The sequence below is a fragment of the Myxocyprinus asiaticus genome, chromosome 35 (assembly GCF_019703515.2).
Source record: "Myxocyprinus asiaticus isolate MX2 ecotype Aquarium Trade chromosome 35, UBuf_Myxa_2, whole genome shotgun sequence".
NCBI lineage: Eukaryota > Metazoa > Chordata > Actinopteri > Cypriniformes > Catostomidae > Myxocyprinus > Myxocyprinus asiaticus.
The window spans coordinates 17,399,309-17,424,602 of NC_059378.1; the positions used below are offsets into that span (position 1 = coordinate 17,399,309).

A 25,294-nucleotide genomic window follows, 5' to 3' on the forward strand; every position below is an offset into this window, starting at 1 on the left:
TGTATGAATGCCAAACCAAGTGGCATCTACAAGTAAAGGATGATAAACCTTCTCTTGGAACAAACATTTCAAAGCGATTTTGCAATTATTCTTTATCAATTGTTCCCACTATGATTTTTAGCGGATGTATTAAGTCATTTCCTTTCTCAGTTTGTACAGGTGTTCAAACAGAGTAACTAGAGATGTAGTACATCACATTAATGTATGTTCCACAAAGTTTGACAACCAGGAATACTTTTTGCCTTAATTTTGCCCATCTATTGATTTATCATTTAAAACCTGAAAACATTAAATGTTTTGCTTGAAAAGTGATTGTGGTGTCTTACTTTAAATTAAAAGTCCCTTGGTTATTATTATTATTATTATTATTATTATTATTATTATTATTATTATTATTATTATTTCTTTAATGCAATGCATTTATAAATTTTAAGTGTGGCTTATGTGTCCCAATACTTCTCCACTCTAGATTAACAATTCGAATTATGCTTTACCCATTTCCAAATTTTCAAGGCAATAGTCTCACTTTCAGTGTCGCAAGATCCACCACATAAGATTGTTTGCAGAAGTGAGACAGACTAATGTAGAGACAATTCTTCCGAGCTGAAAAATGTATTACCATTAAATGCTAGACTACCAGAAATAACATATTTAATACATTAAACATGCTCGATTATTATTATTATTATTATTATTATTATTATTATTATTATTATTATTATTTAAAGCGTAAAAAGGGAGAATCTGGATAATAACTGCAGGCCATAAAGTAGCATACTGTAAATCTGTTAACAGCGAATAAAAGTGATAAGAGATTGTGATATGGTGATTTGACTGAATGTTGCTTATATTGGTGAGTAAATTCGTTAAAATATTTTCAAATATTTCAATATCTTTGGGTAGTTCTAATTTCAGATATAGCCAACAGGCTATATGCTATTTGTATATTATTGACCTGATAACTAGATGTCTAAAATAACTGTTTTTGAGTTCATAAAAGTTAATGTATTTCTTTTTTATATCAGAAATGCGATCCAAAGTCAGGTGCGCTAGAGAAGCTGTGATGCACTTCACTGTCATGTAGTTTTCTGTGAGAGTGAGTTACCTGTTGTGTTCTCACCTGTACGGAAGTGCATATAAAAGTTGGGCAGGTAAACACGCGCTGAGTCTGTCCGTCCAGGTGAGATCAGAGCTTCTGCTCGCGCTACGTGATCGCATCCCGCATTTGTGTGAGAATGTGAACTTTATTTTTCTCTCCTGTGATCAGAAACCGTGAGGACTAATGGGGATTGTTTCACTCTGCCTTGTCCTTCACTTCTGGCTTAGCACTGTCAAAGGTAAGATTGAAAAACTGATTAAGGCTACTTTTCACATACATGCGAATTTTTTATTATTATTATTATTATTATTATTATTATTATTATTATTATTATTATTATTATTATTCATTCTACTCTTGATTCCATCTTTACTCAAAATTATTAATACTCTTTTTAATTATTAATTATTTAGAACAATTATTAAAATAAATCAAAATATTCAAATAGGCTGCCTATATGCTTTCATTTACTTTACAGAGAGTGAAAAAATATCAGCTGACTTGATAGTTTTGATAGCGTGAGAAACATTTGTTGCATTGAGAAAAGCGAACCGCGTCCACAAACCACACTGTGTTGTATTTGTGCAGGGACGTGTTCTGAATTCGGCGCTCTCTCCTGTGACGAGTGTCTGCAGCTGGGGCCGCAGTGCGCCTGGTGCACACTGCAGGTAAAGCGGATCTAACGTCATAATTCCTTTTATTTTCAAAACAGAGACCAGAGTGTTCAGTTTACAACTCACAAAGTGACTCTTTCTTGAAGGAGTAGTTCTGTCATCATTTACTTAATCTCGTTCCGATACTGACTTTATCTCTTCCGCGAGAAAAACAAAACAACAACAACATAAAATATCATAAAAGCCCATTAACCATTTTCAGCGTAACGCGATTTAATTTCTTCTTAAGTCATACGATAACCTTGTGTGAGGAACAAACCCAAAATCTTAATTTGCAGTTTCTCTCAAATCGTATATGACGCTTTAAGTCGCATTTCACAAGGGTTTTTTTTTTTTTTTTATTTATTTTTTTTTTTTTACGTCAAAGACGTAAACATCTTTTGTGACTGATACTGATTTGGAACAGGTGACGAGTAAATGATGACAGGTCACACTTTACATAACAGTGTTCATGTTATTGTGCTATTACATCGTTAAGTATGCTACTATGTACTAATGAACAACGTGCTTACTATGCAGTTATTTTGTAGAGCTGCCTTTAATCATTGGTACTTCCATTGGAATAATTAGCTACAGTATATTAACATGCAACACTATATGTCAAGTGTTACCAATAATTTAAATGATTGTTTATCCAGAATTTTACTGACTTTTTCTCAATCGATGGGAGATGCGACACACCGGAGGCTCTTCTTCAGAAGGGATGTTCGGGCGAGTTTGTGGAGTTCCCCATCACAAATGTCAAGGTGCTGAAGGACCAAGGGTTAGGAAAGAGTGCTGGCCACACCAACGTTTCATACGTAATGCCACAGAAGATGCGCCTCCAGCTTAGACCAGGTAAAAATAAATAAAAATTGGGTGTCACAGATTTAAAAATCAAGAAATGTCTCTCTAACCACAGCTGTTCCATCACAAGTGAGGTACTTCCCCCTTACGGTAAGATTAGAAACATGTAGTAATTTAGAGACTACATATGATCTACATAATGTCTACTAGTTATAGTGGGGGCTGAAGATTGTTCTGATTTAGACATTGACCTGGAAAACATTTATACCACACTGGAATCTTGAAATGTGCAATTGGAACTTGTGCCATTTTGAGCTTTATTTGTCATTTGCTTTCTGCAGGAAGTCAGCTGAGCTTTCAGATTAAAGTGCAGCAACCAGAAGACCATCCGGTGGACATTTATTATCTGATGGACCTGTCAGCCTCTATGTATGATGATCTCAAAATGATCAAAGACTTGGGCTCATCTCTCTCTAAAGAGATGGCTAGTCTTACCAGCAAATTCAGACTAGGATTCGGCTCCTTTGTGGAGAAACCAGTCCTGCCTTTCATCAAGATAACACCTGAGGAGCTGGCCAATCCCTGCAGGTGATTCTTGCAAAACATAACAAGAGCCTGATCTAAAGAGCCTGCCATTGCACCCTAAAAAGGGGTAACCTGCAGTTGTTACCTTAAAGGGAGTGTTCACCTAAAATGAAAATTTTCTCATCATCATCATTACTCACCTACATGCCATCCTAGATGTGAACGACTTTCTTTCTTCTGCAGAACACGTACAAAGATTTTTAGAAAAATAGCTCAGCTCTGTAGGTCCTCACAATGCAAGTGAATGGTGGCCAGAACTTTAAAGGTCCAAAAAGCATATAAAGGCAGCATAAAAGTAATCCATATGACTCCAGCTGTTAAATCCATGTCTTCAGAAGCGATATGATGGGTGTGGATGAGAAATAGATCAATATTTAAGTCTTTTTTTTACTAAAATGTTTTAGTACATTCTTCCTTTGTTTTTGGTGATTCGCATTCTTTGTGCATATCGCCACCTACTGGGTAGGGAGGACAATTTATAGTAAAAAAAAGGATTTCAATATTGATCTGTTTCTCATCCACACCTATCATATCGCTTCTGAAGCTATGTTTTTAACCACTGGAGTTGTATGGATTACTTTTATGCTGTCTTTATATGCTTTTTGGACCTTCAAAGTTTTGGCCACCACTCACTTACATTGTATGGACCTACAGAGCTGAGATATTCTTCTAAAAATCTTCTTTTGTGTTCAGCAGAAGACAGAAAGTAATACACATCTGGGATGGCATGAGGGTGAGTAAATTATGAGACATTTTTGGATGAACTATCCCTTTAAGGAGCTATTTCTACCTGACTTAACCTTTAAAACCTTTAGTTTTGTTGGTGTAACCTAATGTACAGTATTCAGGTTGATTGAGTAGTGAACAACTGATCAATTATATATTAGTTCATCAGTTTTAATATAAAGATCAGTGATAATATTTTTGACTTGGGAAAAAAAAACGGTTACTTTAATTGTTACCACATGAAGCTAATTTTTAGGTTAAAATGTTTTTTTTTTTTTTCAGTGTATCAATCCAACAAATAAGATTGCAACAGCCAGTGAAACATCACAGGGGTTGATCATGTTTATGTCCAATGAGTTCAATGAGTTACATCACATGACATCATCTTCCATTTAGAAGAGAACTATGAGATGAGTTTGAACGGTTTTAGAGAATAGGCAAACATATAAATGATATCTTTTTATCACTTTTCTCTTCTACAGGAGTGTTGATTTTGAATGTCTGCCCACATTTGGATACAGACATATGCTATCGTTAACCAGCAGTACAGACAAGTTTAATGAGATTATCTCAAAACAGCAAGTATCAGCCAACATTGACGTGCCAGAGTGTGGTTTTGACGCCATCATGCAGGCAGCAGTGTGTGGGGTGAGTCAGTTTCCACAGACTCTCTTGTAAACCTATGTATCAACATGCAACTTGGTTCTTGCTTTTATGGAGGGATGCCATTTTGTATCTTTTAAGTTCCAAATTCCTGGAAATGTCCCTTCCACCTCAGGACAGGATTGGCTGGCGAAATGATTCCATGAAGTTGCTGGTATTTGTGAGCGATGCAGACTCTCATTTTGGGATGGACAGCAAAATGTCCGGCATTGTTGTTCCTAATGATGGGGAGTGTCACCTGGATAGCAATAATGAGTATTCCATGACTGCCAACCTGGTAAGGTGAAGTCTGCAGCTTCAATTCCTGAGTAATCAGGACATTTGGACTACTTATATATTCTGGGTTAAATACAAATAAAGCTCTTTCTCCTGCCCAAAATAAAACACAAAATAATTTTAACTTCAAAGGAACAATTTTTATTACATTAATGACTTTTGATGTAAGCCTAGGGAAAATTAACTAGAGGCTTAAAGCAGAACTGTAAACCCCTTACATGAATTCTTCAGTTCTTAAAACTGAGAGAAGATTTGTAATTATTTAGTGTAGTAAAGATGCTGTCTGTAGGACTTAACCTCTTAAACTCTGGTGTATTTTGGGGCTGTCTTCTGCAGTTTTTCACACTCAAATTTAAAAGCTCACCTTTCACTCCATTATAGTATATGTTTACAATCTTATGAGGATGAAAAAGATTTTACTTTGTAAGTATGTAATTCTGGTTCTGTAAAGTCTTATTATATTCCACTAGATGGCAGCAAGTACAAGAAAAATATTTTTTTCTTCTATCACCTTCCATCACAATATGCAAATCTGAAATGTAGGTAGCGCTGTAACGCATTTCAGCCCTCACAGATGTACTCATCCATAGACATTCAGTCTAATTTTCAGTTCATGCACAACCCCAGTTGTTTCATTGAATATCTCGGCCTCTGAGTGGACTAGAAGCTCAATCTACAGTTCTAAGTTATTAGAAAGCTGAGATCCTCCCCTTTGCGATGATATATAACATTTTATCACCAATAGTATATAACATATTTTTCAGATGAATTGTTTAGCATGCTTGTCCTGGTAGACTGCATATTTTGTTCTGAACATCTGATATATAACATTGGATTATTCACATAAGCATTACTGACCCAAGTTGTATTTAACCCAGAATATTCCAAAATGCAAAACAGTATCAGATGTTTATAGAGTTATTCAGTGTTTCCCCTATATGCATTTTGCAGTGGCGCTGCCACTGCTGAATTATGAGCGCCACTGTTGGTATTCCACATGGTTAATTTAATATTCCTGACGCAAAATAACGCTTGCCAGCCCCAGTCAACTGTGCGCTTTGTACACTGCGAAAGGGACCCCACCACACACACACACACACACACACACAAGTAGCCCGCAAGCTCATTTCTGAAATGTAGGATGGCAGGGGATCGCCTCTTGAATATAAATGAGCCTTCCCCTGTCACCTGTACGCATTTTGCTAGCTTCAAAAGTGGAATGAAACAGTGCTACATGGGTCAGTTATCAACACGGCTTAATCATAGCAGCACGAGGGCAGAGCAGTGCAGTATTTCGCGGACTGGTTTCAGTCGAACAACAGACTATTTTAAATGCACCTGTGAACCAGTAAGATGCGTGACAGGGATAGCGAAACCTGTTTGAATAAGGTACAGAATTGTCTGTTGCAAAACTTTTATGTCTAAATATTCTAAACGACACTGACAAAGAAAACAGAAGAAAACTTTTCGGTTACACATGTATCCTCGGTTCCCTGAGATGAAGGGAACGAGATATTGCCGTAAGCACTATGGGGAAGTGTCCTTACACGACCTTGTTGAAACTCTCATACAATCATGCCAATCCTCTGATTGGCAATGGTGTATGAGCCCTGCCCCTTTAGGCACGCATTAGGCCTATATAAGCGGGCGCTCAGTCACAAATTCTTCAGAATTTTTTGACTGAGGGACAAGAGTGAGTCACTCGAATATGAAACTCTGAAGTAGTAGTGCGGCCAGCTTTGGCAATGTCTCGTTCCCTTTATCTCAGGGAACCAAGGTTTCATGTGTAACCAGAGACGTTCCCTATCAATTCAGTTTACTCAACATTGCCGAAAGCAACATGGGGAACGGAATCCCATAATGCCGCACTACGTGACATTACACTCCCAGAGTTATAAAACTAAAGAGAGATATTATAAGGAGTCACAGGCCACAGGCAGATGACTTATAAGTCATATTAAAGTGTATATGAATAGTCCCACATGGCGGATGCCAGATGGAAATTAACCCAGTCTGGAGTTTATATGAACCATATAGACATACACAGTATGGTTTATTAACCCTCTCACAACAGTAGAAAAAGTAGGTTTTATTTCTTATGGGAGTACTTATTAAAAGAGCATGACACCGCTGTCCTGTGGGCCGGCGGCCGACATGAGTATACCGCAAGTGAATAAACCTCATGGTGAGCCAGGAGGGGAGGACTTAGAATGGCTATATGAACTATATAGTCATATAGTATGAATTAATCACTAGCCCAGTCGGGAAGGATGTTTTATTACAATGACAGTACTTGTGACTTTATGGGAAATTTACAACTGTCTGTATGCAGGAGGTTATGTAAAATGACAGGGAAGCCCGTACTTAAAAAGGGCACAAGTTTGTTTGGCAATGGGCAGTTCAACAGCACGTAATCAGGCGGCTGTGTTGATTATAGTCGGTAGCCCACACATAATAAGGGCTTGGGCTCACCCCCTTGAATGTAAGAAGCACTCTGTACATAGAGGACTTGTGAGGAGATGAATGCCATGTCCAGGTTATAAAATCGTGCAAACGTGTTTTGCGAGGACCATCCTGCTGCCAAACATATGTCCTGTAAGGACACACCATTTGTGCACACTCATGAAGAGGCTATGCCTCTGGTTGAATGTGCTTTGACGCCAATAGGTCAATTCGCGCCCTTTGATTCGTAAGCGAGGGCAATCGCATCAATGATCCAGAGAAAGAGCCTTTGTTTGGAGACGGACATTCCTTTTGTGCACCTCCATAACAAATAACGAGCTGATCCGACAGTCTAAGCTGACGAGTGCGCTCAACACATGTATGCAATGCCCTCACCGGGTGTAACATATGCATAGATTGCTCTTCATCCGAATTAAATGGTGGAAAAAAAGAAGGCTTGCAAACGAACCACCTGTCCCCTAAAGGGCCTTGATAAAACCTAGGCATGTAGCCTTTTATAGGTTTAATGTCATTTAAATGACAAGCCAGCCTCCAGTGTTCATCACAGACTGAGCCAATTCTGGCTCGTCCGACTTGCTCCATTCAGAGGCCACACGTATAGGTTCCACAGCTCTGGCTGGGGATACCAAATCATGCCTTGTGCTTGAGAGAGAAGGTCTCTCCTCAGCGGTATTTCCCATGGAGGGCCATCTAGTATTTCTATCATGTGTGGAAACAAGGACTGATTGGGCCATTTCCGCGCAATTAACAGAACTGATTCCATGTCCTCTCGGACTTTGCTTATGACAGAAAGAAGGAGGAGCACCCGGGGAAATGCATACTTGCGTTTCGCTGGCCATTTGTGAGCCAGTGCGTCCACACCCAGCGGGCTTGGGACATGGAGTACCAAAGGGGACAGTGGCCATTCTCCGCGGAGACGAATAGGTCGTCTTCTGCTTTGCCAAATATTTCCCAAATCCTCATCATTGTCTGAGGATGAAGTCTCCATTCCCCTGGTAATGTTCCCTGGCATGAAACAGATCCGCTCTGAAATTCAGACGGCCCGGGACACGTGTCGCACGCAATGAGAGATGACTCCCACTATATTGGAGGAGGCGATGTGTCATGCTCATTAATTGTGGTGATCGGAGTCTGCCTTGGCAATTTATGTATGCCACTACTGTTGTGTTATCTGAACGAGTCAGCACGTGGTGATTCACAATGTCGGAATGAAAAGCTCTCAAAGCTAGAAAGAATGCCAGTAGTTCTAGGCAATTGATGTGCCGTGCCCGTTTTGCACCTGTCCAGGTGCCGAAAGTCGGCCGTTCAATGTACACCGCACCCCAACCTGTGTTGGATTAATCTATGGTCACCACTTTTCTTCTGAAAATTTGACCCAGAATAATCCTGTTAGTAGAAAGCTGGCGCTGTCCATGTTGCTCGAGCATCCAGAAAGCGGTGAGATACTGCGATGCGCATGCGCCCGAGGCACCAGGCGCGATGTGGATTGTGCCCCTTGAGCTTGAGCCAGTACTGGAGAGGTCTCATGTGTAACAGACCTAACGGTGTGACGGCGGATGTTGCCACCATAAAACCCATCAGTCTCTGAAATGACTTCAGTGGCAATGTATTCCCCAGTTTGAACTGAGACAGACACCGGAGAATGGTCTATATGCGCTCGTTCGTGAGGTACGCACGCATGCTCACAGAGTCGAGACAAACCCCTAAAAAGGAGATTTGCTGGATGGGGGAAAGTGTGCTTTTTGCCTAGTTGACATTCAGACCCAGATTTTTAAGATGGCAAAGCAGCAATTCTCTGTGTTCGCTCAGTAGTGCCTCTGATTGGGCTAGTAATAGCCAATCGTCGAGGTAATTCAAAACATGCACATCGTTAATTTTCAATAGGGCGAGCGCCGCATCGATACATTTCGTGAAAGTGCGGGGAGCCAGAGACAGACCGAAAGGAAAGACTTTGAATTGATACACAGTCCCCTCGAACACAAATCTCAAAAACCGCTTGTGACACGGTGCAATTGGTACATGAAAATACACGTCCTTCAGATCTATTGATGCAAACCAGTCCTGAGGATGGATGTGCGATAAGATCTTTTTTGAATTTTGAATGGGCGCTTCGCGAGCGCACGATTCAAGCTTCTCAGATCTAGAATGGGCCGAAGCCCGCCATTTTTTTCAGAATGAGAAAATAACAGCTGTAAACGCTGCTGTGTGTGTCGGAGTCTGGCACAGTCTCTATCGTGTATTTTGCGAGGAGACAGTAAATCTCTGCGTGCAACACCAGCGCATCCTGTGGTCGGAAGCGGGGTGTCTGGCATACAAACTGAATCGTATAACCGCACTCAATCGTTTTTAGCACCCAGTCTGACACGCCCGTGAGGGCTCGCCACGCGTCTGCGTAGCAGGACAGCGGGTTAATTGATTCACTTGCTATAGGCGATAAAGCACCGCTCACCATAGGGAAGCGGTTGAGCATAACATGCAGGGTGCATGATACGTGAAGAGAAAATGTGTGAACGTCCCGTGTTTGTACAATGGCCGCATTTTTTCTCTTTTGCAAGAACAATCTCTGTTTGAGTAATACACACAGAAGCAACATTTTGAACAATGTCCTGTTCCTGATGAACCATAATGGGGAAGCATGCTCTGGGCTTCTCTTCACAGGGCTGGGCATGTCAGTAAATTTTCTATTACCCGGCCGGAGTTTTTTTCGTCAGCACGTTTTCACGCTGAGATGGTAGGTGCTTACACTTGGGCCACATGGCTTCACTGACGGGTCATTAGTAGCTTTTGGCTGCGCTGGGGCAGCAAGAAATGAATTCTTTGCTGGGCGCTGACCAAAATTAGATCGGGAGCATGCCGGGAAAGGGGAAGTGCTACTTGTCTTTGGTAGAAAGTGTTTTAACGCTTGAGATTGCTTTTGCGCCGTGATGAAGCCCTCTGAAAAGCTTTCTATGGTGTTGCCAAAGACACCGTTGGGCAATACCAGGGTGTCGAGGAGGGCGGCTTTCTCTGCGGCATCTCTGTGAGGGTTTGCCAAATATGCTGATCCAAAACCACCAGGTTGCTCATTGTTTTGCCGATGACCTGAGTGGTAGCTTTTGTGGCTCACAGCACCATATCTGTAGCGGTGCAAAGCTCTTTGTACAGCTCGGGATCCCTGCTCATTCTTTTGTTGAAGAAGCTTAGCTTGAAAAACCTGGAGCACTGACATGTTGTGGAGTGCTGAACCAGCTTGGCCCGCTGCTGTATAAGCTCTTCCAGCCAGTGTGGACATCAATTGACAGGGCTTGGAAGGGTGGGCGTGGCGGGATTTCCATCCCATGGCAGTATTATGGTAGAGGTAAGCTGCAACTGCCTGTTCTACAGGAGGAAGTTTTGAATAGCCTTTTTTATCGGCCAGGCGAGACTTTTCTGGAGGGGACCACTCAAAACCGAGCTCTTCAGCTGCCCTCACGAGTAAGCTCCTGTCCATGGCATGTGCACGCTCTTCACCCTAGCTGGGAAAAGAGGTGGCAACATCCTCCCTGATCCACTTGCCCGAAGCTGCGAGTGACACAACATCATCCTCATTGTCAGAGCCACCAAACTTAATGAGGCCATGTGCTCCAATAGAGGGCCGGAGCTCATTACGCAAGATCCTTCTCTACTCCCGATACTTCCAGCTCAACCTCACTGCCCCGCCGTGCTTCCTCATGTGGTTCCTCGGGACTTAACACAGAAGAGGTGGTTGGGAGTGCACGAGAGGCTGGACCTTCCCTCAGAACAAGGTCAATCCTAGAGCGTAATGTCTGGAGATTCATGCCCTCGCAGTGAGGGCAGTCTGTCTCCATGAGAGCTGCTCATGCATGGGCGCAGCCCAGACAGCAAACACAGCTCTCATGCTCATCAGGTGGCGGGATGTGCCATTCACATTAAAAACACTTGCGGAACAGCATCTTTAGAAAGACGCTGTGGCAGCGGGGGCGTTGTCAAGCATCTGTCCAGCGAGAGAGAAAGCGGTAAGGGTGCTTTCCCATGCCCTCGATGCCACAGATGCATATCATGCAATCAGCTCTTTTCAGAATCAGAATCAAAATCAGCTTTATTGCCAAGTATGCTGACACACACAAGGAATTTGTCATGGTGACAGAAGCTTCCAGTGCAAAGATAATGCAACCATATATACATACATACAAACATATACATTTATACATATATACATATAGTGACATAAAAGTAAAAAATAATATATAACATCAATAAAAAAGAGAAATATACAATAGAGCAATAAAGTTGTTCGAATATTATATATACAGATATACAGTCATGTGCAAGTGATGTAATGTATTGAAGAAGAGGTAGGATAAGTTAAAAAATATAAATGAAATATAAATAAAAGTAGGAGTGGATGGACTGAGTATTGCACATGGTTGTATTGACATAAAGGAAAGTATTTGGGGGCAGTTTTAACTGTTCATGAGGTGGATGTCCTGAGGGAAAAAAACTGTTCTTGTGACTGATTCTTCTGGTACTCAGTGCTCTGTAGCACCGGCCAGAGGGCAACAGTTCAAAAAGGAAGTGTGCTGGGTGAATGGGGTCAAGAGTGATTTTACCAGCCCTTTTCGTCAATCTGGATGTGTACAGTTCCAGCAGAGTGGGTAGGGGAGCGCCAATAATCCTCTCAGCAGTCCTAACTATCCTTTGAAGTCTTCTGAGCTCTGACTTGGTAGCTGAACCAAACCAGACAGTTATAGAAGTACACAGGACAGACTCAATGACTGCTGAGTTGAATTGGATTAGCAGCACCTGTGGCAGGTTGAACTTCCTCAGCTGGTGAAGGAAGTACAACCTCTGCTGGGCCTTTTTCAAAATTACGTCTGTGTGGGTCTCCCACTTCAGGTCCTGTGAGATGGCAATGCCCAGGAACCTGAATGACTCCACTTCAGCCACAGTGCTGTTCAGAATTGTGAGCGGGGTTAATGCTGTGGTGTTCCTCCTAAAGTCCACTATCATCTCCACTGTTTTAAGCGTGTTCAGGTTGTTTTGACTGCACCAGACGGCCAGCTGTTCAACCTCCATTCTGTATGCAGACTCATCATCATCTTGGATGAGGCCGATGACTGCAGTGTCGTCTGTGAACTTCAGGAGCTTAACAGAGTGGTCCTTGGCAGTGCAGTAATTTGTGTAGAGGTAGAAGAGTAGTGAGGAGAGTACACCTTCCTTGGGGGCACCAGTGCTGATTGTACATGTGCTGGAGGTGAATTTCCCCAGTCTCTAACTGCTGCTTATCTGTCAGAAAGCTGGTGATCCACTAACAGATAGAGGTGGGAACTGAGAGCTGGATTAATTTATTCTATAGAAGAGCAGGGATGATGGTGTTGAAGGCCAAACTGAAATCAACAAATAGTATCCTTGCATAAGTCCCTGGTCTGTTTGTCTAAATCAGTGATTTTCAAACTTTTTTAAGAGCGACCTTATTTTTCTTTTTAAATTGACACAACCCATATACACAACCACCACTTAAAATGTTACATGCAATCAAGTCAAGCAATAAGAATACTAATATATATGTGTGTGTATGTGTGTGTGTGAGAGAAAGTGTGTGTGTGAGAGTGTGTATGTATATAACTTACTTAGTCAGAAGGGTGGGCCTGCTTATTCTGCATAATCTGGTCCCAAACAGGTTCGCAGGACGATAGGGCAGCACGCATGTCCGGAGAAGCATTCAGTTTGTTTCGCTGTTTCGTCTAAATTTTGGTTAAAACTGAGAATCCAGTTTCATACATATAGGTAGTTGTGAAGGACAGTAGCAATGAAATGCTTGCTTTGCTCAGCATGGAATACTCGTTGGAGAGGCCAATCCAGAAGAAAATTTTTCTGTTTTGTGATGAGTTTTCAGTGTGCCATCACAGGTTAGTTGCAGCATTTCTGATTCTTCAGAAGGAGTTAAATTCAGTTCAGTGATTGAATCTGGGGTTTCAAAGTCAAAGGGATTTTTCACCCACTGCTTGTCTTTTAATAAATTGAACTTCTCCTGGGGAAAGTAACAAGAGAAATTCCCCATCAGTGCATCCAGATGTGACTGAATGAGGCACGTCAGGCCAGCGACTGATTTCTTTGACACACCATTTTCTTCAATGTCTTTCATCATTGTACATATAGTAGCTTGGTGTTTTGAGTCGCAGCTGCCAAAGTTCAAATGAAAGCCTGAATTTGTTCACAGTGTCTGAAAATATTGTCCTCCTTTCCTTGTAATTTTAGATTCAGTTTGTTTAGAACAGAAAATATGTCAGCAAGATAAGACACGGTTAAAAAGCCATTTCTCATCAATGAATGAGCTTGCGAGAGGAGACAGTTTCTCAGTTAGGAAAGCATGTATTTCATCCCTCAATTCATACACTCGGCTGACCACCCTGCCCTTCGACAGCCATCTCACATCTGTATGAAAGAGTAAATGTGTGCGCTCGGCTACCATTTCAGTACACAGGGCCTTGAAAATTCAGCTATTAAGAGCACTACCTTTAATGTAGTTCACAACTTAAACAATGTCTCTCATCACCACTTCAAGCTCAGGTGGGATTCCTTTTGATGCCAAAGCTTCACGATGAATAAAATAATGATTCCAAACAATGTTCTGTCCTGCTGCATCCTTAATCCTTCTGACAACTCCACTATTTTTGCCAGTGATGTTGGCCGCCCCGTTGCTGGTGATGCCTTTGCAGTTGGCCCAATACAGACCGCATTTTGTCATGAAAGCATTTAACTCTTCAAAAATATGTGCTCCTGGCATGCTGGAAGGCAGTGTTAGGCAGCACAGAAGATTTCCAACAAATGCACCTTGCCAAACGTACCGAACATAAACCAATAACGTAGCGCTTGATGCGATGTCTTGCTCTCGTCCAGCTGAATAGCAAAATCCTTTGCTGACTTCAGTCTCACTATGAGCTGTTCAAATTCTGGGCAATATCCCCAATTCGACATGACACAGTATTGTCACTAAGAGGAATTATTTTAGCTTTTCAGATGCCTTTTCATCCAGAACTGTATTAACTGTCTAGTGCAGCAGGCAATATTAATCTCTCTGCAGTTGTGTGGGGCACCTTTTCTTGGCAACACGATGTGAAACTTTATAAGATGCCAAGTACAGTTTGTGATGTATGTTATGCTTCTGCTGAGTACCTGAGCTGATGACTGAATTTCTTGAGCCTTCCTCTGAAAAAAAGATAATGGTTTTGTAACGAGGGTTCAGTGGAAAGGAGGAGGCGAGAACTGGCTTGACAACTTAAATAATAATTTAATAAACAACTTAAACACACAACCAAAAACACACAGTACAGCTGCCTGCAATTCTCTCTCTCTCGAACTGTCGTCCCCGGCCGCCTTTATCCCTCTCGCGCCCCATCGGGCTGATTGGGGACCGGGTGTGTCTCATTCCAGCCCGGCCCTGCCCTCCTCGGCTCTACAGGTTTGTTTGCCAGATCAGCATGACATGTACTTAAATGTCTTTCCATCTTCGCTGGTTTCAAACTTTCATTTGCCAACTTTTCCCTGCATACTACGCACATTGGTATGTCAGCATGACCTGCATCGGAACAGCTGACGAACCCAAACTTAAAAAAATCATCTTTATATGGCTTACTCCAGATTTCTGCTTTTTCTTTGCTGGGCAAGAAGTATCAGTACTGATACTGCTATTCTGTTCACCTGCATCACCTTCACGATCTTTTCTGCTGATCTCCGCTGTGTGCAGCAGGGTTGGAAATCTGACAGCGTTTTCTGCTGCTTCATTTGAAGGGGTCTCGGTCTCAGGCCCTCTTTTTCTTGTGAAAAGTCATAAATGGTACTTTTTGACTTTGGCCTGCTCATGTTCAGCATAAAATAAATTAAAGACTGGTTAATAATGTTGTGCTAGTGAATCCTTTGTATCATCGCAGTGAGAAAAAGAAAATGGCTGCGTCAATGACATGTGATAATGTTCTGAGCACTGCGTGAGGTTAAAAAAAAGGTTTGATAACCAGTGGTCTAGATGTTGAAGTATATAATGCATTCTCATATTGACTGCATCATCCACAGACCTGTTAGCTCGATAAGAAAACTGCAGGGGATCCAGAAAGGGTTCAGTGATGTCCTTCAAATGGGCCAACACCAGTCTCTCAAATGACTTCATGACCACAGATTCCAGAGCAACGGGTCTGTAGTCATTAAGTCCTGTGATTTTGTGTTTCTTTGGGATGGGGATGATGGTGGAGCATTTAAAGCAGCTGGGAACTTCACAGTGCTCCAGTGATGTGTTGAAGATCTGTTTGAAGATGGGGGCCAACTGCTCAGCACAGGATTTTAGACAAGTGGGTGAAACACCATCTGGTCCCTGTGCTTTCCTTGTCTTCTGTTTCCGGAAGACCCGGCACACATCCTCTTCACAGATCCTAAGTGCAGGTTGAGTAGCAGGAGAGGGGAGGAGGGGGGGTTGCAGGAGGTGTAAATGTTTGTGTGATGTGAAGGTCGGTGTGGGTGTGGGGTGTGAGACTGGGCTTTTCAAATTTATAGTAAAACACATTCAGATCATCAGCAAATTGTTGATTCCCTACAGAGTTGGAGGTGGTGTCTTGTAGTTGGTAATGTCCTTCAGGCCTTTCCACACTGATGCAGAGTCGTTAGCTAAGAACTTGTTTTTCATCTTTTCAGAATAGCTTTTTTAGCCACTCTAATCTCCTTTTGTTAGTCTGTTTTTGGCTTGATTGTACAAGATTTTATCCCCACTTCTGTAAACATCCTCTTTGGCCTGATGAAGCTGCCTGAGCTTTGTTGTAAACCATGGTTTGTCATTGTTGTTTGTTAAATAAGTCCTTGTAGGAATGCACATATCCTCACAGAAACTGACGTATGATGTCAAAGCATCTGTGAGCTCGTCCAGGTCAGTGGCTGCAGCTTCAAAAACACTCCAATCAGTGCAGTCAAAACAGGCTTGTAGAGCCTTTTAGTCAATATTTTATATATATATATATATATATATATATATATATATATATATATATATATATATATATAAGGATACAGTAACTCGAGCCAGAGCACTGTGGGAAGCAGGTCGAAGTCTTCGCTGAAGTGTCATGTTAATAAACGAAGAGCATCTGAAGTGAAGAACCTGTTCACTGAGAGCATTTTCGACGGCGATGTGGAGAACTCTTTTCCCGGAACACACAGGTGAGCGGAAAGCCTCTCTGTGCAGGCGCTGAGCACAGAGTCCTGTCCATGTCTCGCTGAGGAGTTCTGTCCGCTGTAAGTGTATATCGACGGCGAAGCAGAAAGTGTTCCAAGACAAAGACGAAGATTGCAGTCTTGAAGGAAGAAACTTCTGAAGAAATGGTGACTGACCACCCGCTTATATAGGTTTATACAGGTTCTAAAGGGGCAGGGCTCAGACACCGTTGCCAGTCAGAGGATTGTCATGATTGTATAAGTGTTTCAACAAGGTCGTGTAAAGACACTTCCCCATAGTGCGTACGGCAATGTCGAGTGAACTGAATCGATAGGGAACATAAATTAGGAGGTTTTTCAATTCTCAAATCACAACACTTACAAAAATATACCATGGATTTACTGTAGTAACACTAACTGTACTATATTACATATGGGAGTTGTGGCAGAAAAACTTTCTAAATGTATTTAGACTGCTGTTGTTTCATTACATAAATGCCATAGTTCTTTATGTAGAAACCATAGTTACTAACCATGGTAGTGAGGAACCATGCATGGTTTTACCTATGGTTACCATGAACTATTACAAATATAATTGTTATAACTATGGTTTCTATGGAAGAACTATGGTGCATTTCATAATTATGGACCAAGCTATCAGTTTTCCATCTGTGTAAAATCTGTACTCTTGTAATGCTCTCTGATTGTAGGAAAATGTAAGTTGTTTTGTTTGCCTCCAGAAATTCCAAGACATGACTGTAGTTTAAATAGTAGGAGCCTGATGAAAGGAATCTGTAAAGAAGACCATATTTGTCACACTGTCAGAATATTTCAATTTAGCCATATAAAAATTAGGTGTTCATTTTTTTCCACAGATGTTACTGTTGTTAATATCATATTTGTCATCTGCATCCCAACCTTAAAATCAATGATGTACTGTCAAATGTGCATTTCAATGCACATAATATGTAATATTATTTGCATGTGTGCTACCAAAGCAGGTGCTAGAGCCACATTTTCAAAGGGCCCTTTGAGGGCACAAATAAACCCTGATGTGGCTCAGGCTGAAATTGAGTTTGACACCCCTGTTTTAATCTATTCTTTGACCAACACACGTTAATACGGGTCCGGCGTTGCGGGCTTGTGGACGAGCGCACAACAGCACCGCTGCTGAAAAAAATCCTAGGGGAAACACTGGTTATTATTTCTCTATTATCATCAAAGCATAAGGCATTTTAATAATGAATGTAATTTTTAGTCTTTGTTTGTCTTTATTTAGGAGTATCCAACGTTAGGGCAGCTAATAGACAAGCTGGTTGAAAACAATATCCTCCTCATATTTGCTGTGACTGACAAACAGAGACAGAACTATGAGGTGAGAAAAGACTCTCATTGGGACTTTCTCACTGATGTTTATTCATTTTAAAGCACAATGGCCAAACAAAAAGGCATGTGTTTTCCCATATGTGTGAGAACCTGAGAGCACCTCTGAAGGAAGATCTATCAGTGTGTAGATGGATTCCATGAATCACAAGTGTATTGAGTTTTCCTTACAACATGTTCAAACACAGTCTTCATCACATCACCCAGACCGACTCTCATGACAAATATTTTTGTTTGTTTTCTTAGTTCTTTTTTTTTTTTCTGCCTCCCTCCCTCCCTTTCTTCTTATCTATCTCCAACATCTCAAATTCTGTGGCTACTGTCCAAAAGTTTTAAGTTGATTTTTAACCGCTTCTGCATTTCTAACAGAATTATGCAAGTCTTATTCCTGGTGCTACTGTGGGAGTGTTGGCGACTGATTCAAGGAACATTTTGGAACTTATCATGACTGCATATAAGGTACAATAACGCAACATACAGTATTTGTGTTTATGGGAGTGAGTGTTTTAAATGCAAAAATAGTTATAGTAATAGATTTTCTCTCATCATTGAGAAAACAGCCAAAATCAAATGATTTTTGAATAAGGTGCATAAATCGCTCAGTGGTAGTTGTTGGGTACTAAGGTACTAAGGAATAGTTCACCCCAAACTGAAAATTCTCTCATTATTTACTAACCCTCATGCCATCCAGATGTTTATGACTTTCTTTCTTCTGCAGAACCAAGGGCTCCATTACCATTGATCATGGTATAAATATTGGGGGGGGGTTGTACTTGCTTGTTTTGATTATTGGGTGGTTTACCCCCATCCCCCCTGGAAACTACGCCCCTGTGCAGAACACAAACTAAGACTTTTAGAAGAATATCTTAGATCTGTAGGTACATATACTGTAATACAAGTTAATTGTGACCAAACTTTTTAAGCTCCAAAAAGCACATATAGGCAGCATTAAGGTAATCCATATGACTCCAATGGTTTAATCCATGTCTTCTGAAGCGATCTAATCAGTTTTGAGAACAGACCAAAACGGTTTTGGGTGAGAACAGACCAAAATGTAATTCCTTTTTCACTGTACATCTTGTCACTGGAGTCTCTTGGCACAATCATGATTTCAAGCTCGGTTATACTTCCTAGTGCTTGACAAATGCACAGAGATGGTGCTAGGAAGTGTAATCAAGCTTGAAATCATGATCGCCAAGGAGGTTGTTGATGACTGTTGAGTGAAAATGTGTTATATTTTGGTCTGTTCTCACCCAATACCAGTTGGATGACTTCAGAAGACATGGATTAAACCACTTAAGTTATATGGATAACCTTTATGTTACCTTTATGTGCTTTTTGGAGCTTAAAAATTTGGTCACCATTCACTTGCATTGCATGGACCTACAGAGCTGAGATACTCTTCTAAAAATCTTAGTTTGTGTTTAGTAGAAGAAAGATAGTCTTACATATCTGGAATGGCATGAGGGTGAGTAAATGATGAGATAATTTTCATTTTTTTTGTGAACTATCCCTTTAAGTTTAAGAGAATGTTTTTCTTTTTTCTTGGTGACCTGTCTTATCTGTTCCCAGTTTCCCCTCCTGTTACACCCCTCAGCTCGCTTTCTTACAGATTGCTGTGTTCACAGAGCATGTCTGCACTCGTTCTTTGGCTGTTGTTAGATCTCTCCTTCCCCAGTTTCTCCTGCCCCCACTATCTCTCTTTTCTCTGCTCATACTCTAATCACTGTCTACATTAAGACCCACCAGAAACTACCTGGTTGCTGCATGTCAAACCTTAACTGACAAAGGTGTACCACTGTGGTGTATCATTGAAGTGTAAAATATGTGAAAACCCCAGTAAATGGGGTAAATATTTGAAATTAAGTGGACGCCCTGGACGCGTTCACAACTGGAGCGATAGTATTGCTGACTTAGCATGTGAGTAACCCTCTGTCAAAGGCATGTCAGGTTCTCCAGGTAATACCACGGCCGGCACTTTTGAATTCTTGAATCTTATTGGTTGACTTCCATGAAAGTTGATTAATTTTCTATAAAAACACAACTATGAGATAATTGCAGGTTTGTTGGCTGCATTTAAGCCCAAAGTATACTTTATGAACACTCTAGCCTTTCAAAATATACTCCATTTTACCATGCACCCATACACAGGCAGTCGACGCAGGAGTTTAGACCCACAAAGATATCTTTAGTCTTTCAAACTCAAGTTATACAAATGCTAATATCTCCTGACCTCCTCATACATACACTTTTGACGTGCACATCCTCTGTTGTTGTTTCCACCTTTCTCCTGACTTGTTTACCGGTTTTTACGTCAACTTCTTGCACTACTTTGTGAAAGCAATGGCCAAACGGTGAGTGTTGCCACCTTGTGGTCCCACTAATTAGTGCAAATAATTCCAGTCGCACACGCAGACTTTATATACAGAGTACGAGCAATTAGAAAAATCGGGCTGCTTACGTACTATGCTGATAATGAAATTTACATCACTCATATGCTAGCATGGATGTAAAAACTGAAGAATACCTTGGGCTTTATAGTTGCATATAATTTTACCATGTTCTTTATGAATTAACGTTTCAAACTACATTAGTCTCATAGGTTGAAAGTGTGACCGAATCGCTCAACAACCATATCTGTGCAAAGTTATATACAATCAACTCCTGTCATGACCATGTACAGCCTATAAGCCCAGTAATGTTCACATGATATGTGCAAAGATACAAGAAAAGGACTTTTTGCATAGAAAAAATAAGTACAAATAAGTGCTTTAAAATACAAGCTTCACAGTTCTGTTTTTAAGCCCTCAAAATGCATAGTACCGGTTATTAACATTGTAAGTGCATTAATATAACAGCGTTTTTTTATTTTTATTTTTATTTTTTTTATTTTTTTTTTCTTCATCAGGGATTAATCAAAATTATTTTATATGCTAATCAGCACCAGCGAGAAGCTGTTGATAGAATTTGTTTCAGAATGGTGGTAAAGCTACAGATTAACCCTTTAGGCTCAGATGACATGTCAGTAGAGAAAAAAGAATGATCAAAATATTAATAACTACAGTCTTGATCAAAACAAAATAGGTAACATTTTAAAGCTTAGAAGCTCTACTTTACAATGCATGTAGCCATTATGACCAAAAGTGAACATGTGCTTTGAAATTTTCAGACAAATCAGAAGAGTTCTATTTGTAATGGGTAAAAATAATCAAACTGATCAAATAGCCATGTGTCATACGTCATTGTAAAGCTCTCAAAGCGTAGAATACAGCCAGACAAAAATATAGTGAGTAATAGCTCAGTACATGTCTTTGACATAAACAGATGTTGCTTATAAGCTGTGGTTTTGCTTATAACTTCACAAAAAATAAACAGAACATAAAATATCACATACCATTACTTGGGGGGGATTCCTGTTAAAACGAGCCCACACACAACGTAATTGGATGAATAGATCATTAGATAATCCACACGAAGCACAATGTGCACACGGCAAATAACGTGCTATATGGCTAAAAACACATTAGATGAAAAGACTTTAATGGAAATTATGCTGTACGTTGTCCAGAATCATGGAACGCTAAACCAATCGCATAAGGATTCAGATCACTGCAACCAGAGATGGAAGTCATCCAAATATGGGCAGAGAGGATCATTCTCTCTAGTTACATATGGCCACCAGAAGATGGCGCGAAGTACATGACACAGACTCAGTGATGGCTTAAATGGCACAGAATGGAACTGAAATAAATCTTGTTACTCATGCCTGCATGCTTTGGAGAGAGAGCATACTTTAATCAATATTGTATTTGCATGTGTAATTTGTTCTTATGTACAATTGTTATGTTTTATTTGTTTGTAGAGGCTTCTGGATACTTAGAGACATCTTTTGGACACTAAAATAATTTTTTTTTTTACAAAAACAAAATAAAAGCAGTTTTTCAGAGCTTCCTTATTTACACCTTGAGATATACAGCTGAAGTCAGAAGTTTACATACACCTTAGCCACATATAAACTCAGTTTTTCACAAGTCCTGAAATTTAATCCTAGAAAACATTGCCTGTCTTAGGTCAGTTAGGATCACTACTTTATTTTAAGAATGTGAAATGTCAGGATAATAGTAGAAAAATAGATAGATATTTCAGCTTTTATTTCTTTCATCACATTCCCAGTGGGTAAGAATTTTACATACACTTTGTTAGTATTTGGAAGCATTGCCTTTAAATTGTTTAACTTGGGTCAAACCTTTTGGGTAGGCTTCCACAAGCTTCTCACAATAAGTTGCTGGAATTTTGGCCCATTCCTCCAGACAGAACTGGTGTAACTGAGTCAGATTTGTAGGCCTCCTTGCTTGCACACGCTTTTTCAGTTCTGCCCACAAATTTTATATCGGACTGGGGTCAGGGGTTTGTGATGGCCACTCCAATACCTTGACTTTGTTGTCCTTAAGCCATTTTGCCACAACTTTGGAGGTTTACTTGGGGTCATTGTCCATTTGGAAGACCCATTTACGACCGAGCTTTAACTGCCTGTCTGATGTTGCTTCAATATTTCTGCATAATTTTCCTTCCTCATGATGCCATCTATTTTGTGAAGTGTACCAGTCCCTCCTGCAGCAAAGCACCCCCACAACATGATGCTGCCACCCCATGCTTCACGGTTGGAATGGTGTTCTTCGGCTTGCAAGCCTCACCCTTTTTCCTTCAAACATAACGATGGTAATTATGGCCAAAAAGTTCAATTTTTGTTCCATCAGACCAGAGGAAATTTCTCCAAAAAGTAAGATCTTTGTCCCCATGTGCACTTGCAAACTGTAGTCTGGCTTTTTTATTGTGGTTTTTGGAACATTGGCTTCTTCCTTGCTGAGCAGCCTTCCAGGTAATGTCGATATAGGACTTGTTTTCCTGTGGATATAGATACTTGTCTACCTGTTTCCTCCAGTATCTTCACAAGGTCCTTTGCTGTAGTTCTGGGAGAGATTTAACTACGTTAAACTCTAGAGACAGAATGCATATCCTTCCTGAGCGGTATGATGGCTGCGTGGTCCCATGGTGTTTATAATTGCATACTATTGTTTGTACAGATGAACATGGTACCTTCAGGCGTTTGGAAATTGCTCCCAATGATGAACCAGACTTGTGGAGGTCCACAATTTTATTTTCTGAGGTCTTGGCTGATTTCTTTTTATTTTCCCATGATGTCAAGCAAAGAGGCACTGAGTTTGAAGGTAGGCCTTTAAATACATCCACAGGTACACCTTCTATTGACTCAAATTAGCCAACTAGCCTGTCAGAAGCTAATTGGCTAATTGCCTAAAGGCTTGACATCATTTTCTGGAATTTTCCAAGCTGCTTAAAGGCACAGTTAACTTAGTGTATGTAAACTTCTGACCCACTGGAATTGTGATATAGTCAATTAAAAGTGAAACAATCTGTCTGTAAACAATTGTTGGAAAAATTACTTGTGTCATGCACAAAGTAGATGTCCTAAACGACTTGCCAAAACTATAGTTTGCTAATATGAAATCTGTGGAATGGTTAAAAAATGAGTTTAAATGACTTCAACCTAAGTGTATGTAAACTTCTGACTTAAACTGTATAATGTCAAATCAGAAAAATAAGGGGGTAAAAATACATTTTTTGTTTTTTTGTGATTTTTTTGCAGATTCTAACACTGAGAGTCTCATTATTTATCATAATCCATATCATTAAAAAAATTGAAAAGTTTTCTTTAAAATAATACCTAACAATTGACCCTCTTTTTTTTTTTTTTTTTTTTTGTAGAGTTATAAGCCTTTAATTCTGGGCATGCCAATGAAACAGGAAATCTTTAAAAACACCTTCAGAGCTTAAAGGGTTAAAGGAATGTTCACAAGTATGCTGTAGAGAGCATTTTAGTGCCAAACACCTGAAATGAATCTTGAGATAAAGTCAAGTATAAGTGAAAACCGTGGTATAAGCGGAATAATTGACTCCTAGTGTTTGAATTATTGACAATTTCAAGCACACACAGCCGTTACAATCAATAATTCAACGGTCTGTCATCAAATATTATTTACATGTAACACCTCTCAATATAAAGACAAGTAATCCATGTCTATGCATATTTCTATCAGCTTCATATTGGCCTGACAGGTTTGATTAGAATAACAGATGCATCTTTCAGCTTAAATCTATTCAGGCGTACTGTGGATGAGGTAAAATTTTCATGAGCAGCCACAGTACAGTAGGGATTTATGTGTCTGCTGTTTGATTGGCAGGAACTGAGGTCAGAGATTGATCTGGAGGTTCTGGGTGACACCGAGGGTCTTCAAATTTACTTCACAGCACTCTGTCAGGATGGGACCATACTCCCTGGGCAGAAAAACTGCTCCAATGTCAAAGCTGGTGATGTGGTCAGTTCTGTTTTTCCTTAAAGGAACACTTCCACAATATATCAGCATAAGAACTAAACCAGATACATAATCTCTATCCCTACTTAATTTATTAAATAACAAATATGTCATGCTTATGTGTAATATATTACCATGAATGTAATATTACATATAATATACATTTTATAAAGGTCTTTGCTTGGAGTGCAAGAGAATTGGCACACAAACAATTATCTTGTTGTATTGCTGTACTAACAGCATTATTTATTTAAGCAACATAAACAGCTTGACAGTTAGAAACAAACCTGGCTGAGCAGGTTGGACACGTTTTGAAAATATTTGCTCAAAACTTTGTGAGAAGGATGTGTTGTTTTTTTGAGTGATGTGCTGTTGAAATTACTTTCACTATGTACATTTTAGCAATGAAAACTAGGTTTTCCCACAGAAATGAAAACAAAAGTGATCTCTTTCCCTCAGGTATCCTTTAACGTTACGATCGAGTTAAGGGGTTGCCTTGCCGGTCCACGACGGTTTTCCTTGCGGCCAGTGGGCTTCCAAGATGCCCTTGAGATCGAGCTGGAGTCTCATTGTGCATGTGACTGCCATCAAAACCCTGAACCCAACAGTACTTACTGCAGTCAGGGTCATGGAGCGCTAGAGTGCGGAGCCTGTGTGTGTAATCCAGGTTTTGTAGGGCCGAAGTGTGAGTGCACAGAGGACCAAGAACAAATTAGTGATTGCAGGTAAGAAATGGAGAACAAGTACGTGACATTGAGTAACAGATTTACAGTGATTATGAGTCATGCTAAGATAACTTTAACTTAAGTCTCTGTGTGTGTGTGGTTGTGTGTGTGTTTGTGTGTGCATGGCAGAGCACATGAAGGTGCTGAGATGTGCAGTGGCCTGGGCGAGTGTTTCTGCAGGCAGTGCGTGTGTCACCCGTCCAGTTTTGGACGTGTGTATGGACCTTACTGTGAGTGCGACGACTTTTCCTGCCTCCGATTCAGAGGAGAGCTTTGTGGAGGTCAGTACCCACAAGGGTTAGAAATTAGCCAGGGCACGAGGCAAAAACACCACCAAAATTTATCAAA

The 25,294-nt window shown here is 40.5% G+C and overlaps 1 protein-coding gene across 3 annotated transcripts in view; it reads left to right on the plus strand.

Annotated features, from left to right (window-relative positions):
- itgb6 (integrin, beta 6) overlaps nt 1-25,294 on the plus strand; it is a 47,360-nt gene that overhangs the window by 5,076 nt on the left and 16,990 nt on the right. Inside the window, exons 1-12 of one of the 3 annotated variants that reach the window (XM_051673396.1) lie at nt 1,133-1,180; nt 1,268-1,337; nt 1,688-1,767; nt 2,412-2,610; nt 2,901-3,147; nt 4,353-4,518; nt 4,649-4,810; nt 17,726-17,821; nt 18,199-18,288; nt 24,090-24,224; nt 24,681-24,946; nt 25,076-25,227. In XM_051673396.1, coding sequence (XP_051529356.1) covers nt 1,283-1,337; nt 1,688-1,767; nt 2,412-2,610; nt 2,901-3,147; nt 4,353-4,518; nt 4,649-4,810; nt 17,726-17,821; nt 18,199-18,288; nt 24,090-24,224; nt 24,681-24,946; nt 25,076-25,227 — 1,648 coding nt within the window. In that variant the 5' untranslated portion in view covers nt 1,133-1,180; nt 1,268-1,282. Of the gene's footprint in view, nt 1-1,105; nt 1,338-1,687; nt 1,768-2,411; nt 2,611-2,900; nt 3,148-4,352; nt 4,519-4,648; nt 4,811-17,725; nt 17,822-18,198; nt 18,289-24,089; nt 24,225-24,680; nt 24,947-25,075; nt 25,228-25,294 lie in introns of those variants that run through there. The other 2 variants (XM_051673397.1, XM_051673398.1) reach the window with 2 other exon arrangements.